This window comes from Eptatretus burgeri, chromosome 15, assembly GCF_056783735.1.
Source record: "Eptatretus burgeri isolate ZD-2024b chromosome 15, Ebu_testis_v1, whole genome shotgun sequence".
Lineage (NCBI taxonomy): Eukaryota > Metazoa > Chordata > Myxini > Myxiniformes > Myxinidae > Eptatretus > Eptatretus burgeri.
The window spans coordinates 26819226-26833625 of NC_140975.1; the positions used below are offsets into that span (position 1 = coordinate 26819226).

General features: G+C 44.9%; 1 protein-coding gene across 5 annotated transcripts in view; it reads left to right on the forward strand.

Moving 5' to 3' along the window:
- LOC147011788 (guanylyl cyclase C-like) overlaps window positions 1–14400 on the forward strand; it is a 381297-nt gene that overhangs the window by 178690 nt on the left and 188207 nt on the right. For all 5 annotated transcript variants that reach the window (XR_015051559.1, XR_015051560.1, XM_085856338.1 and 2 more), the window contains exons 15-17: window positions 1727–1837; window positions 3682–3768; window positions 4950–5079. Coding sequence is in view for 3 of the 5 variants with exons in the window: in XM_085856338.1 (XP_085712464.1) it covers window positions 1727–1837; window positions 3682–3768; window positions 4950–5079 (328 nt within the window). In the remaining 2 variants the exon portion in view is untranslated. The remainder of the gene's footprint in view (window positions 1–1726; window positions 1838–3681; window positions 3769–4949; window positions 5080–14400) is intronic.

Below are 14400 nucleotides of genomic sequence, written 5' to 3' on the forward strand. Positions count from 1 at the left end.
TAGCCAAATGGCGTAGGGCCACCCTGAGGCCACCGCAGAAACTCTGCGGCCGCTGCACGTTTCTGTCAATTCAGAGGGCGTACGGCCGCCGTATCCTCGCCGTAGAGCAAATGTAACTCAGGCCTTAGTACATCCCGGGTGATGAAAGTTGCGCTCAAGTTTCATCAAAATTGTTTCTGTCGTTTCGGAGGAGAAAGCAAATACCTATTTTTGTGGTCGAACTTGAACCCACTTTCACCCCTCATTGACCTCTTAGGGCTTAGACCCTGATTATTATTATTATTATTATTTTTTTTTTTAATGCCATGAACAAACTTTTGTACATCACGGGTGATGAAGGTTGTCGTCAAGTTTCATTCAAACCGTGGATGTAGTTTTGGAGAAAAAGATCCGGGTATTTATATACTGACTGACTTGACTGACTGACATGGTGCAATGCTCATATCTCACCTGAACTATGTTCCAGTCGAGCTAAAATCAGGGGGATATTGTAATCGGCTCCGCCCCTGTGGTGTGGTCAAAAAGTCAACTACCGAAAACGGAATTGCGGGCGCATTAGTAAACATTTTTTCAAGAAACTTTATAAAAGCAATCAACAATGGTGGACGTATGAAATATGTTGCGACTTTTGGGATTTGACCCCTGGGTTCCTGTCCCATGGGGTTGGAACTTAGGGTCACGAGTCAAAACAAAATTTTTTTTTTTTAAAACTCAAAATGTGATATTGGGTCATTCCTGGTGGAATGTTTTGCCATCTTTGATCTTTGCTTTGGAAGCGTAGGGATTTGCGATGGCGCGCCATCGACTTCACTCCAGTTTGGTTGTGTTTGTACCATATCCTGATGCTGTGTGGACTGTGCTTTCTCCCTGACGGACCTCTGGTAGCTTGTACCTGTTGCTGCGCTTGAGCTTTGGGAGTAACTGCTGAAATCTATCTATCCGGGTTCTTCCCGACAGTTTCTTTCACACTTTTCTACTTTTTTGTATTACTCATTATTCATTATAATTCCTGCTTTTTCTTTTCTTTTTGTCTATTTTCCTCTCTATTATCCCTCTTTTACTCTTAATTTCTTTCTTCCTTGATATATATATATATATATATATATATATATATATATATATATATATATATATATATATATCCAGAGAGAAGTAAATTCTTGTAATTCTTTTTTTTGAATAAGGCTCACTTGGCCGCATATGGTTGGCTTTGGGGGTAGAGGAGTAGCCGCTGAAACTCAAATCGTATCCAGGTTCCTCCTGATGACTCCGATGCAGTGTTTGCTCTTTCATTTGACTGACTTTGTGGATTGGTTCTGTTGATCTTCATAGCTCTGAGAATCGAATTTGCATGTGCCCTTTCACACAAGTAAAAGTTATCTTGTGAATTGTGGGACAAGAGTGTTGTGAAACCCATGTGATGGCATGTATGTGTGACAGCTGGTGATGGACAAGATATCGCTGTCGCAACAAAGAATACTGGAAAATTCAATGAAGCTTAGTGGAGCTTAATTTTTTTTCTTCCAAACACGGATTTAAGATGAAAAATGTGGAGACGATGAGATAAAACAGTTTACTGTCTGTTATAATTTTTTGTTATCTTAATTTGACCTTTGTTTCCCTTTATTCTGTTACGACACATCGCCTGCTACCCATGATTACAAAACTTGAAAAGGTATGTATGATTGTGAAAATGACACAGAAACAATGGTGTTGTCTCCAACAGTTCACCATGTTGGATGTAGAAAATCTGGCTAAATTCTACGGCACAACAAGCTGTAGCAGCATCGCCACGACATATGCTGTGTTCGAGTACTGCAACCGAGGCTCACTCTGGGTATGGCCTGGGCATCGAAAGTCGTACTCGTGCGAAAAGTGGGTGCTGCATCAAACGGCAAGGTCGCAGTCCCCATTGGAAAGATATCGGAGTCGTATGTGCTCTGATCGAGTTCTTGTCTGATAAAATGGACAAAAGCGTAGGGGGACCTCAATTAATAATTTGGTCTTTGACGGTGAAGACAGGTCCTCGAGTTCAAACTTTCCTTTGTTTGGGCCCAGACTAAAGATAATTATTCAATTTAATGGTAATCAAATTAATTGCTGCTAATCTCACCCCCAAATTGAAATATCCAATTTCACCCTAAGTTTGAGTACCCTCACAAAGGAATGATGTCAGGTCATGATGATACAAGTATAATGATTAATATTATTGCAGCGATTATTGTGAAGTTTTTGGTATAATTGTGGTGATCATAAAAATTTTGTTTCATGATTTCATTTGTTCATTTACATGCAACTTGAGGGTACAACTCTTCATCATTGTAGGGAGCATGCAATGCCACTGGTGCAGTGCTCCCTGTAGGCTGTGCCGCTGTTGTTGTGCCCACTGTAGGCTGTTCCATTGATGCAGTGCTCATTTGGTGTAAAGCAGGCAGTTGCAATTAATTTGGCGCGCTGGTTATGCATTGCTCCTATTCAAGAAAGACGCCATGGTATATTTAACGGCCGTCGATGCACCCTGGTATGTGCTGGTAGACCAATCCTCTGGCTTAACGTCCTTCTGATGGATGGTGCACACATTGATGCATCGCTCTACATGCAAAACACCAGGGTTCTGGTTTATAGCTGGTTTCGGATTCAAATACAGGCTAAACAACTCAAAAATGAATATATATATATATATATATATATATATATATATATCAAAACTATCCTGCCAACCCAGTTTCATGACGATACAGAAATGCAAATTATAACTGACAGTTTAGTTGAAGAGGTTATTGATATGATTGCCAATGGTGATGGAATAATTGTAGTATTGGTGATAATCATTTCAGTCGTCAAAACAAATCGACTCCCTCGTCTCTATTGCGATCATTTTAATTCTGTATTGTTAGTTTTCTTTTTACCAAGCTAATAAATCATTTGTTCTTATCAATGGACTTATTCGGTCAACAGCTGCATACTTCGCAAAGAACCTATTTTAACAACACACCTTTTCACCGGTTCTGTGGCCATGAAGAGTCAGGTAAGGAATTTGTCCCATCACCGTCTATCACCACTGCGGTGACTCCATGCATAGTGAACCTTCAAAGGGACACAGGTCTGGAGGATAACACGCATGGTAATTATAAATCACCTCCCAGGAATAAGTGAGGGTTATTAGCATTGAACCATATAGAAGATTTCCATTGCATTAAAGTCGGCTCTTACCCACAAGACTGGGCAGATTTAAAGAAAAGCTTCTAAAGTTCTGGTCCTTGGTAAGAGATGCATCTTTTCACTGTCACTCACTGCCCAGTTATAATATCCTACAATAGACCGCAGCTGTCAATCATTTTGAACCCCGTGGCTAGTTTGCAAAATGAAATGCACTCTTCTTTCGAGTCGCAGAAATAGATTGGAGATAAAAAGCCTCGTCCCGATGATGTATTTGACATGAAATTCAGAAATATCTCTCAGCAGCTAAATCCCTTTGCTTTGCTTTTCATTGATTGCCTTTTCATCTCCGACCTTTTTTTTGTTTTCCCTTTTATTACAGTTTGAAGGGAACAATAATTACACAAGAACTGTCTTCTTTCAAAGCTTGGTCTCTCCTTGACTTTCTGTCATTCATATCAATATCTTGCCCTTTTGATTAATAACTCGCGTTGATAGAACCTTCCCATTGGGGCTTTGCAGGATGTTCTTGCAGATAGGATGACGTACCCAGAAACCAGCTTTGTCGACTGGCATTGGAAGGTGTCCACCATGAACGAAATAGCAAAGGTGTGTCATGTAAATTAATTGCAGATTAATTTAATTATTAATTTCGAATGTCACCATTTACTGGAGTTGTTTGTTTATTTTATGTATCCCTATTATTATTATTGTTCCTTTTGTGATGTTGAGTGGTCTGTGATTATTCCTTTGAGGGAAAACAAAAAAGTTTCCACTTGGTGGAAAACTGTCATCTACATTCTCCTGGGTTTTCATGTCTCTTCCGAGCCTGGTGTCCCTTCGTTAACCTTGCAGCTGTGTCCGCCGCTCGTGCTGTCAAAGATCTCAAGTTTTGTTCTTGCTCAATGACAGATGCCATATCGTATCACGCTGCTTCTCCAGCATTGTCTCACTGTGACGTGGGTGTCCATGAAAAAATATCGTCTTCATCACAAGATCGTGGTGGTCGATGAAAGAACTGAATCACTGTTCCACCATGATGAGTTCATTGATCTTTGTGTGCTCGGTGACAATGCCATTGATAAGTTGTAAGCTGCTGATCAGATCCAACCACAAAGAGGGAGGAATTTCATCTTGATCCTGATTTTGAGTGGTTTGTCATTAATTGTGTCTTGGTTTGAAGTTATCTTCTTGTAGATTGGTTCTGAATGTGTCACAGAGTAAGAACTGTCATTGTGTCGATGCATATTGTCCTGCAGTGTCCTATTGTCATTGAGAATTGGCGCATGGTCATACGGTTATCCTACAGACCTGTGGCTCAATGCCTTCCCACTCCTTCCCCCTTCCCCCCCCCCAAAGTTCGTTTTGGTATTTTGATAATCCAACCAACTTTTGGATTTATATGTTGTTTTTCTTCATGCTATTTTGCTTGACCAATGTTTGTACTCGTTCATTGATGGCATTAATATCCTGTACGTAGATGCACTTTTTTTTTTCTTTTTTTTTTACATTTACCTTCTCATATCTGATCACATGAGCATCACGGAATGAAAACTTGTGTTGGGCATTTGGAGAAATAACCATTTAATGTGGCATATTCGTTGTGCGGAGGTTTTAATAACATTATGTGTAAGACAGTGGAATTTAGGAAACATCATTTCCTGCATGTACAAAATTGGGAGAACATTTTAATATCTGCAAGTCATTCTAATACCACCTCATATTGTTATCTAATATGTTGTTATGATATTATCTAATATGTTGTTGTTATGGTTGTTGTTCCACCCAAGGGAATGGCGTATCTTCACAGCACACTCAACACATTACATGGTCACTTGACATCCACAAACTGCGTTGTGGATAGTTCCATGGTGGTGAAGGTCACAGATTTCATTCTGGCTGTAGAAGATGATCAAGCTGGTAGGAATGAATTTTTGATTCTTATACATGAATTCAGTAAACCAGCAAGTTTTATGGATTGTCCTTCAAATAGCATTGTCTGCTAAATACTGCAAGTAATCATCAGCACTTTGAGCATTGAAGTAAGAAATCAATGATGCACACACACTTTCTTGTGCGGTCTGTGGCTGCTGGTTGCATCATTGGTTAGGGATGCGCGATGCCGCTGATGCAGTGCCCCTATTACCAGTATACTAGTTCCCATTTCGCCAACCTTGGAAGGATGTTGACAGGCTGAGTCAACCCCACCTGTTGTTAATTCAGTGGCCGACAGGGCTCAAACTCAGAACGCTAGGATCCCAAGCCAGCCACCCCAAATGCTAAGCCAATGCCAGGCTTAATCAATGATAAAATGTCTGTGACACCAAAATGTTTTTGCATAATATTCAAACTTTGGTGAAATCATTTGCTTGCAAAAAGGAAAATGGAAAATAAATCTCTCAAAGATGAATTTGTCACTTGGACCCATCATGCCAGCTGCATTACTTTGAGCGACATACTGCTAAAAAAGGGTTATTTGTGCACCTGTCTTTGGCATAATCTATGATTGTGAAATGCTATCACAAACATCCAATCGCTGTTTGTGATTCTCTATATTATCCAACCTCTTGTCATTGAATATCTTCCATCCACTTCCTTTTTGCCCCGATGCGGCACCTGGCTGCTGGTTACATCATTTCTAGGGGACACAGCAGTCTCTGCACTGTCCTGTCAGCTTGATGTAACCACATGACCTTTACTTGATTCTACTTTGGATGCAATATTTCAACTTTTTTGGCAAAATTATGGTCAAGGTGATCATTTGTTCATGCAATGTAATGATGGATCAATCAGAAACTGTGCTTCTAAAAACACCTTTTGCAAAAACACCAAAAATTTTGTACTGAAATAATTTTGAAAATTTGTCATGTGGGTTTTGAGGTCTTTCATTTGAGAATTATCTCTCACATCAAGGATTCCAAAATGACGTGTACTCGTTCACACAAAAAAAAAACAACCATTTGATGGTCTACCAATGGTAAGGTGTCATTCTTGCTGTGCTGTTATGTTGCAGTCGCATTCCGGCTCGTATGCTGGATAGTATCTCTGCATGTATGGATGACATCTGAGGTCGAATGTGCACATGTTCATTGCATTCTATATGATTATCTGATTTGCATATTTGTCACCATCAATTTGCAGGTGCTTCTGTCCACAATGAGTGTCCATTCATTTTTTTTTTTATACCTCCTTAGCTAAATGACGGAGCCATTATGTTTTGTTGCTGTTGTTTTATATTAATCTAAGGCTCATGGTGGGGCTTGTACATGAATCACATGCAAGATAAAGACATTCGTAGACATCAGCGTACACTTGTATTAGTTACATGGACATTGGTGGGACAATGGACAGGCATCTGGGATTTGAACCTGGGTTTCTCATATAATGAACCAGAGGTTCAGATAAGAATGTGAATCGACTGACCCCGCGCTAAGGCACATTTTATCAATTAACATGGTGGGTTTACATTTCTGAAATGTATCTATTATGGATCGCTCTGAAACCCCCTGCAAGTTCGAGCATGAATTTGGAATTTTTTCATGGTGCCAGTGATAGCTCATCTAATGTTTGCCAAGGACACCATGGGATATTTGACGTGCACCAACGAATGCCGGCAGACACACTGAACATGAACATACCTAATGTAGTTCGGTTTAACATAAAAATTTATGTGTTGGAAACAGACATTGGCTGCTTTAAACAATGAAACCGGCAGACAATGCTCGGCTCGATGATTTGCTCCAACCTTCACAGCGGCACTACGATGTGTCAATCATTTGATTAATTTTTCCACACAATCATTCTGTGCTGTTTGAGTTGAAACTATCCCATAGCTCAAACCGATTATACATTATCTTACTGTAATGCAGCTACCACCAATTTGGGTATGTACGTGTGTAGCCGAAGTAGCGCCCTATGGTGGAGTGTGTGCCAGCCCAGAAGTGGATGGGAAACTGAAGCTAGAATTAAATTGTAAACATGTTGTATATGTGCACACAAAACATGTTAATTTGAAACTAAATAAATAATGCAACTATCATGGAACATGGTGCGATGAGCTGCTTGATAAGAACAGTACTTGAGTGCCTGTCCTTGATGGGCCCTTCAGCCAGTATCCTTCAATTCGAGTATTGAGCTAATTTCTTGTTAATGAAAATATATTTTGCCGGATGGCAGATGAATGGAATTTCCCGATTGCTCAGGAACAAAGTTGGTTGAGCATTTTGGGTCTCGGATCTCTGGTGACTTGCACTTGGCATTTTAACACTACCCATGTATTTAGGAATACAAAATTACTGTCTGAGAGCAATGCGGTTTGGGATTTGAGTATTCACTTTATTTGCAGGCTTTCAAAGCCTCTGCAATTCATTTCTTAAAATGGCTGTTTACTCACATACCTGAGACACTGCACCAAGCACAAGCTGATTTATCAGGATCATTTAGGAGGTGAAGAATGACATGCTCCAGTTATTGCTGCTGCTGGATGCGATTTTGATGAAGATCGTGAAGTTCCTTTTCAAATCGGGGCACTTTATCACTGACGGTCGCATCCGAGTTACAAGACACCACAGAGCATGTGCAAAGCTGCATCTTAACAGCAAAAGAATAGTGTTCATCTGACAGATGGATTTAAAAGTAATAGTTTGACACCTGCCATCTCTATTTCATTGGTTCACCATGATGATTTTCACAAACTAAATAAAGTCTTTAGCCTTGTATAAACAAAACAAAAGCTCACCATTGTGTATATCTCTGGCAGAATGACTGACATATCCGTGTGTTTTTGTATGCATGTGCATCTTTATAGATAGATTGTTACAAATATGGAAGGTTCCAGCACTCAACATACAGGTCCTATAGAACAGTTATATCGGTAAGTATGTGTTTTAGTTAGGGTTAGGGTTAACCCCGTCCCTCGTTTAATGGGTGAATAAATGTACATGCGCTGTGAGTTATTTTAATAGTTAGGATTTATACATCACTCACAACAACAACTACGGCTTCTACATCTCCAACTACAACAACAACAACAATGCCATATTCGCTCTCAGAGCGACAACCCTCTGCTCCCGGCATTCTCTGCGTGCTCGCTGGAATGCAGGCGTGTTCGGAATTCGTTCGGGGATGGAATTCCATTCCCAAATATGGTCATGAACCACTTCGCTTGGCTGCGCGCCAAATAAGGGAATGCGTCGTGTCCCACCCACTGAGAGCGAGCCACGCCTGAGCGAACTGCGCCCGAGAGCGATAAAAAGGAACGGAGAGAAAATAATCGGGTGGATCTGCTCGAGCGAGGGAGGAAGAATTCACGCCCGTTCAAAACTCATCTCTCGAGGCTGGGCGAAAGGCATCTCGTTGCTGGCACGCTCTGGTTCCCGGGTCATCTCGTCTTGTGGCTGGCGTGGTCTGTGTCTGGCTGCCCTGGTTCCGTCTTGGCCGACTGGTGCTCCGGGGAGGTACGGACGTCGAGCTGCGCGGCGTGGCCATGTCGCCTGCTATTCTCTCATCCCTCAGCTCGTCTTCCCTCTGAGCTGAAGGGATAATAAAGACCATTTTGGGTCCGTTTCTTTGGGTGTGCATCTGAGTGTGGGCCCGTCCGTAAGCCCTTCCGTCCACTCTCCACGTGGATCTCTAGGTATTTTGAAGATTGGAAAATAACCCTGTACCACGTGGTGGAATTATTGACGATTCACGGTCCGGTAAGGGACCCGTACCTGTCGGAGTTTTCCTAAAGGTACGATCTAGATTCTGGGTGTTCGGTAGAGTTGACCCTACCGCTCCATTGAGCGGTCGAGCTCGCCGCCGATACCCGGTCCGCAACAAATTGGTGTTCAGGAGCGGGATTCGAACCCCTCCGTCTCCACAAAATTCACGGATTCGGATCAGGGGTGTAAGGAGCGACCCTACCCCCCCCCCCCGTTTCTCCCAAATTACGAGCATTTTAAATTCTCTTCCCAACACGCGACATGGCAAGTCAAGATGAGCTGAAACAGGTGGGTTCTGGAAGTGTAGAGATAATGTTAAAGGAATCTGTAGCTCAGGAAAACACCTATGAAGAAGACATATCCTTACCCCAGGGTTGGGAAAAGTGGTGATGGCATTCATCTGGTTTTTTATTACTAGTGCGTGCCCGTACATGCGCGGCCATACGTGCAAAGAAAACAAACAAAAAAAACTTTCAAACCGCGTGCCAGAAACAACAACCACACAGGCCATTCCTTCGCTCTCTCATGCCCATACGTGCGTGGCCGTATGTGCAAAAAAAAAACTTTCAAACAACCAGACAGGCCATTCCTTCGCTGTCATAAACGACGACTGGATTGGGGCATTGTGTTTAAGCAAATTGAGAAAGAAAGAATACAGTCAGTCGACAAATTAAGAAAAAAAATCGAGAAAGAATACAGTAATCGTCACTGACTGGATTGGGGCATTGTATTGTTACGTTTGAGGGGGGGGGTATGCATTCAAAGGGTAATTAGGATGTTTAATTAGGTATGCCATGCTGTTCGAGTTTACCAGGATCTCGATGTAATAAGTAGCAATTCAGTGGTGATAAGTTGTCTAGTAAATGTTCATTTCTTCAAGGGGGAAATGATAATTGTCACGTAATTAGATAGGGACACGGGATAGGGTAAGGGTGTCTGCGTAAACCCCTTTTAGTAGTCCCTGGAGGCTGGCCGTGACGTCACAGGACAGTGCAGCGGATGGCTCCGCCCCGTGATCACGATTGGCGGAAGGCGATGGCGGTGGGCCAATAAACGGCTCGATTGGGAGTGACGAGGAGGGGAGGATAAAAAGGTTCTGTTGGGGGTCGAAAAGGAAGAGGAAGAAGATCGGGACAAAAAGATTGTGGTTTTTTTGGTGTGGAGGCTGTTGCGCGGGAAGCGTACTTGTTGTTGTGCTGACTCGATCGTGTTCTTCATCGTGTCTTGGAGCCTTGCTGAGCCTCGTGCCTCACCTTGGTTGGCTCTGGGGTTCTGCTGACTCGCAGTACGGGGTCGAACGGCGTGCGGACCTGCCTCCCTCTCCTGCTCGCAACTTGGCGCCAGAACTGGTTCCTTGGTGGCTGTGAGCGGACTTGGGCCAGGACCAGGAGGTCGACAGCACCACGGTTTCTCCTGCCCCCCTGACGAGAGCAAGGCCAGCTCGTCCGACGCCGATCCAGGGACAGTTGCGTCCACACCACGGTCCAGCCTGACCACCAGAAGTAGCTACGTTGTGTGTGTGTGTGCGTGTGCGTGTGCGTGTGCGTGTGCGTGTGCGTGTGCGTGTGCGTGTGCGTGTGCGTGTGCGTGTGTGTGTGTGTGTGTGTACTTGGCGCCTTAGAGGGTTTGAGAATTGTATATTCATTGGAATTGTCTGTGTTTTCCCCACGCCCGATCCCACACCATCCCGTCGAATCGCCCCGGATCCCTCTTCTTGCCGAGTCTTGTTATTTATGGTTAATAATAAAAACAAATAAACATCATCAACTCAGTGAAAAGCGACTCGTGCCACCTTCCTCGTCCCGTTTGCGGTAGAGCGATTAGAACCGCCATGTTTGGGTTATAAATAAATAAACCGCCTCCATCGTTTCGGCTCATTCGACGTTGACGGGACTGTTCAAGTCCCGTGGACGTCACATTGGTGTCAGGGTGTTGGATGTTCGAACCCCTCTAAATTATATTCGGTATCGGGAGAATATACCAGGATTAAAATCTCGCCACGAATTGGAATACAAAACTACTGCAGAAAAGCGCGCGAGCGCGGGAAAATTTTGGCGGGAGTTTTCAAATTGAATTTAATTGGCGGCAAACGGGACTTCTGCACCATGGCGGATGTGCAGATGTTTGAGGAGGAAGGCCACGTGTCTGGCAGCGAGTCGGGGGAAGAAGGGAGAGACGGGGGTAGGGTTGGAACCTCCCCCATTCCGAGCGTGGACCGTGCTTCATTGCCCGTAACAGGGCCGGCAGCGCCGGAAACCGGTGCGATGACGATCCAGACACTGTTGGAACGTTTAATAGCGGACATGACGGTACAAATGGCAAATCAATTCGTGACACAGAGGGCAGAAATGACGGCACAAATGGCAAAAATGACGGCACAGGGGGCAGAAATGACAGATCAATTGGGGGTAATGGGGGAACAGTTGGGTGCACGGATTGAGGGATGAATTGGGGGAAAAGATGGAGAAAATGAAAACTGAGATGCAGGAGTGTGTGGATGTTAAATTGGGAGAAATACAAAGCAAATTTGAGGATAGATTGGAGGAAACAAAGGTAGAAATTACATTGGAGGGGGAAAATATACGAAAAAAATTGGTAGATAAAATTGATGCAATGAACATTCGGGTTGATTAAAGTGGATGAAAGCCTGGAACGTCATCGTGCCTGTGTGGATGCTCGTATGCAGCTGCAAGTTGAAGAGTGGGGAGAGCTGAGGAAGCAAGGGATGAATTTGGCGGAGGAGGTAAAAGGATTGGAGGCTCGTTTGGACGAACAAGATAAAATTATGAGCCAAGATGAAGTCTTGGATAAAGGCCTGGTAGAGCCGTCTTTTGTAAGTAGAGTGTCCGGGTTGGTTGAGGAGCAGCTACAAACTCGCGACGGAGCCTTGGAGGAGGTTGTGCGGGCCCAGAAGATCCTGCGGGAAGAGGTGAATGGGTCCATTCAACGTTTGGAACAGGAGGCAAAATTGACCCATGAGACCCTCACCACAAAACATCTTTGGCCACAGTGGGCTCCGAAATTGGATACGCAGCCACAAGGGTGTTTGATCCCTGGGCTGGATTCGGACAAGGGAGAAACTGAGAAGCGGGCCACCGTAAAAGTGATCCCCCTGGTAAATTTCGACGGGTCAGGGAGCGTTGAAGCTTTTCTGACGCAATTTGAGTGTATTTCCCGACTAAACGGGTGGAATGAGTGGGAACGTACAGGGAATTTGGTGGCAATGTTGCGGGGACCAGCCGCAGATGTGTTAAACGTGATCGCGGAGGGGATGTTGACCAGCTCCCACATTTGCGAGGCGTTGAGCCGTCGGTTTGGGTTCGTGGCAAACTGTGATCAGGTGCGGGCCCAGCTCCAGCACCGCAGATTAAAGCCAGGTGAGACAGTGCAGGAGCTGGCACAGGACATTTACCAATCAGTCAGGATCGCGTATCGGGACCTTACAGTGGAGGCATGGGACAGACTGGCACTAGAGAAATTTTTAGCTGCTCTTCCTGACCCTGAGGTCCGAGCGCTAGTGGAGCTACAGGATCCACCCACCGTGCACCGAGCGGCCGAGTGCGCGGCCAGGCTGGCCTCGTGGAGTCGGCCGGGTCGGGTGCCCGAGCGGCCATCGGTGATGATCCGACAGGCGGAGATTCGGGATCAGGGAGGGGGGCTGGGAGAAATTGGCATTACCCAAATGCTTCACAGGATTAATCCTCCTGCGAAACTGCCAGGTCTATCCGAGGTGCCCTTACATTGGTCGAGTCCGGAGATCACTGTCGGGGGTCGGGGAGATTAGATTGGGCTGAGCATATACGGCCATGCTCGGCTGCTGAGATTGTGGCGAAGTGCCCTCCTTTGGTGGAAAAAAATGAATTGTGGGAAAATTGGCATGGGTTTGTAAGTTCTGCTGGGTTTTAGAGTGACAATCGGGCCAGTGGGTAATTGGTAACAAAGCGGGCATAAGTGGCTGTCCAATGGCTGGTGCGTGGATCGGGTGAGAAGTGCTGTGTGAGTTGTTTTAAGTTAAGAAGTGAAATGTATGGTGCACACATTGATTTTTTATTGGACATGTTGTGGTAACAGGGAAGGTCATGGTCGGTGAAGTGTTAGAAATGCAGGTGTCACATGTAAGGCCGATGGGGTGGGGGAGTCATGTGGGTTTTGTGGGTGGCGATGATGTGCTTGTCCACAGGGATTGCTGAAGCTCACGGTGAGCGTGAATTGCGACCCCCTTCAAGGAGATTCACCACCTGGTGGCTAATGGTGACAGTGTCTGGAGGCAACTGGGAGAGGGTCTGGTTGGGCGACCAAGGCGGGTAGGACCTTGGTGACCCAGGAAGGCCAGAGGAGCCAGTGAGACCCCTTCCAGAGTGTTGTACGGGATTAGAGCTGATGGCTACCAGGGGGGAGGGAATCAAAGGGAGCAGGGCGGAGAAACGTCCGGGTTGGATTAAAGCTTACCTGTGGGCATGGTTGCACCTGAGATGCCCCCATCATCTTGTGGTAACCCACCCCACGGCCACGACGGGATTCAGCCTGCATGATTAAAATGAGGACCATGACCTAGAAATGTGATGATGACCATGCTGTGAGTGTTGGGAAGATGTACGAGTCCCACTCGATCCCGCACAACTTGACATGTGCAGCAAGGGCATGATGTCCGCATAATTTTGGGGCAAGCAAATTTGAAAATTGGCTCCCCTGGTAACGCTGGGTCTATTAGCATCCATTGGGGGAGGCGGTCAAGTGTAAATATCCTGTGAATAGTGTCGTTAAGGCTTAGAGTAGGAATGTAAAGTATAAGTGTTGTGTTTTTGTGGAACCTTTTGTTTCCCCTCCCCAGATCACTGGAAGAGTGCTGGGCAAGAGCGATGATCCAGAAGATGGAGTGCAACTTCGCTCAGTGCTATCATGTGATAAAATAAAATAAAAAAAACGAATGATTGTTTAGGCGAGGATAAGGCCATAAGGGGGTAGTACATTAAGCAGGATAGGTAAGTTAGCTGCGACTCGCTGCCCATTGCCCCTCCTACTTTATTTCGTTAGGTTAATTAGGTGTGAGTCAGTAAGTGTTAAGGCTGGTATGGTAGCGCCTGTGATATACCTTGCAGGAGCTGCGGTACCAGAGGAGGGGGCAGTATTACGTTTGAGTGGGGGGGGGTATGCATTCAAAGGGTAATTAGGATGTTTAATTAGGTATGCCATGCTGTTCGAGTTTACCAGGATCTCGATGTAATTAGTAGCAATTCAGTGGTGATAAGTTGTCTAGTAAATGTTCATTTCTTCAAGGGGGAAATGATAATTGTCACGTAATTAGATAGGGACACGGGATAGGGTAAGGGTGTCTGCGTAAACCCCTTTTAGTAGTCCCTGGAGGCTGGCTGTGACGTCACAGGACAGTGCAGCGGATGGCTCTGCCCCGTGATCACGATTGGCAGAAGGCGACGGCAGTGGGCCAATAAACGGCTCGATTGGAAGTGACGAGGAGGGGAGGATAAAAAGGTTCTGTTGGGGGTCGAAAAGGAAGAGGAAGAAGATCGGGACAAAA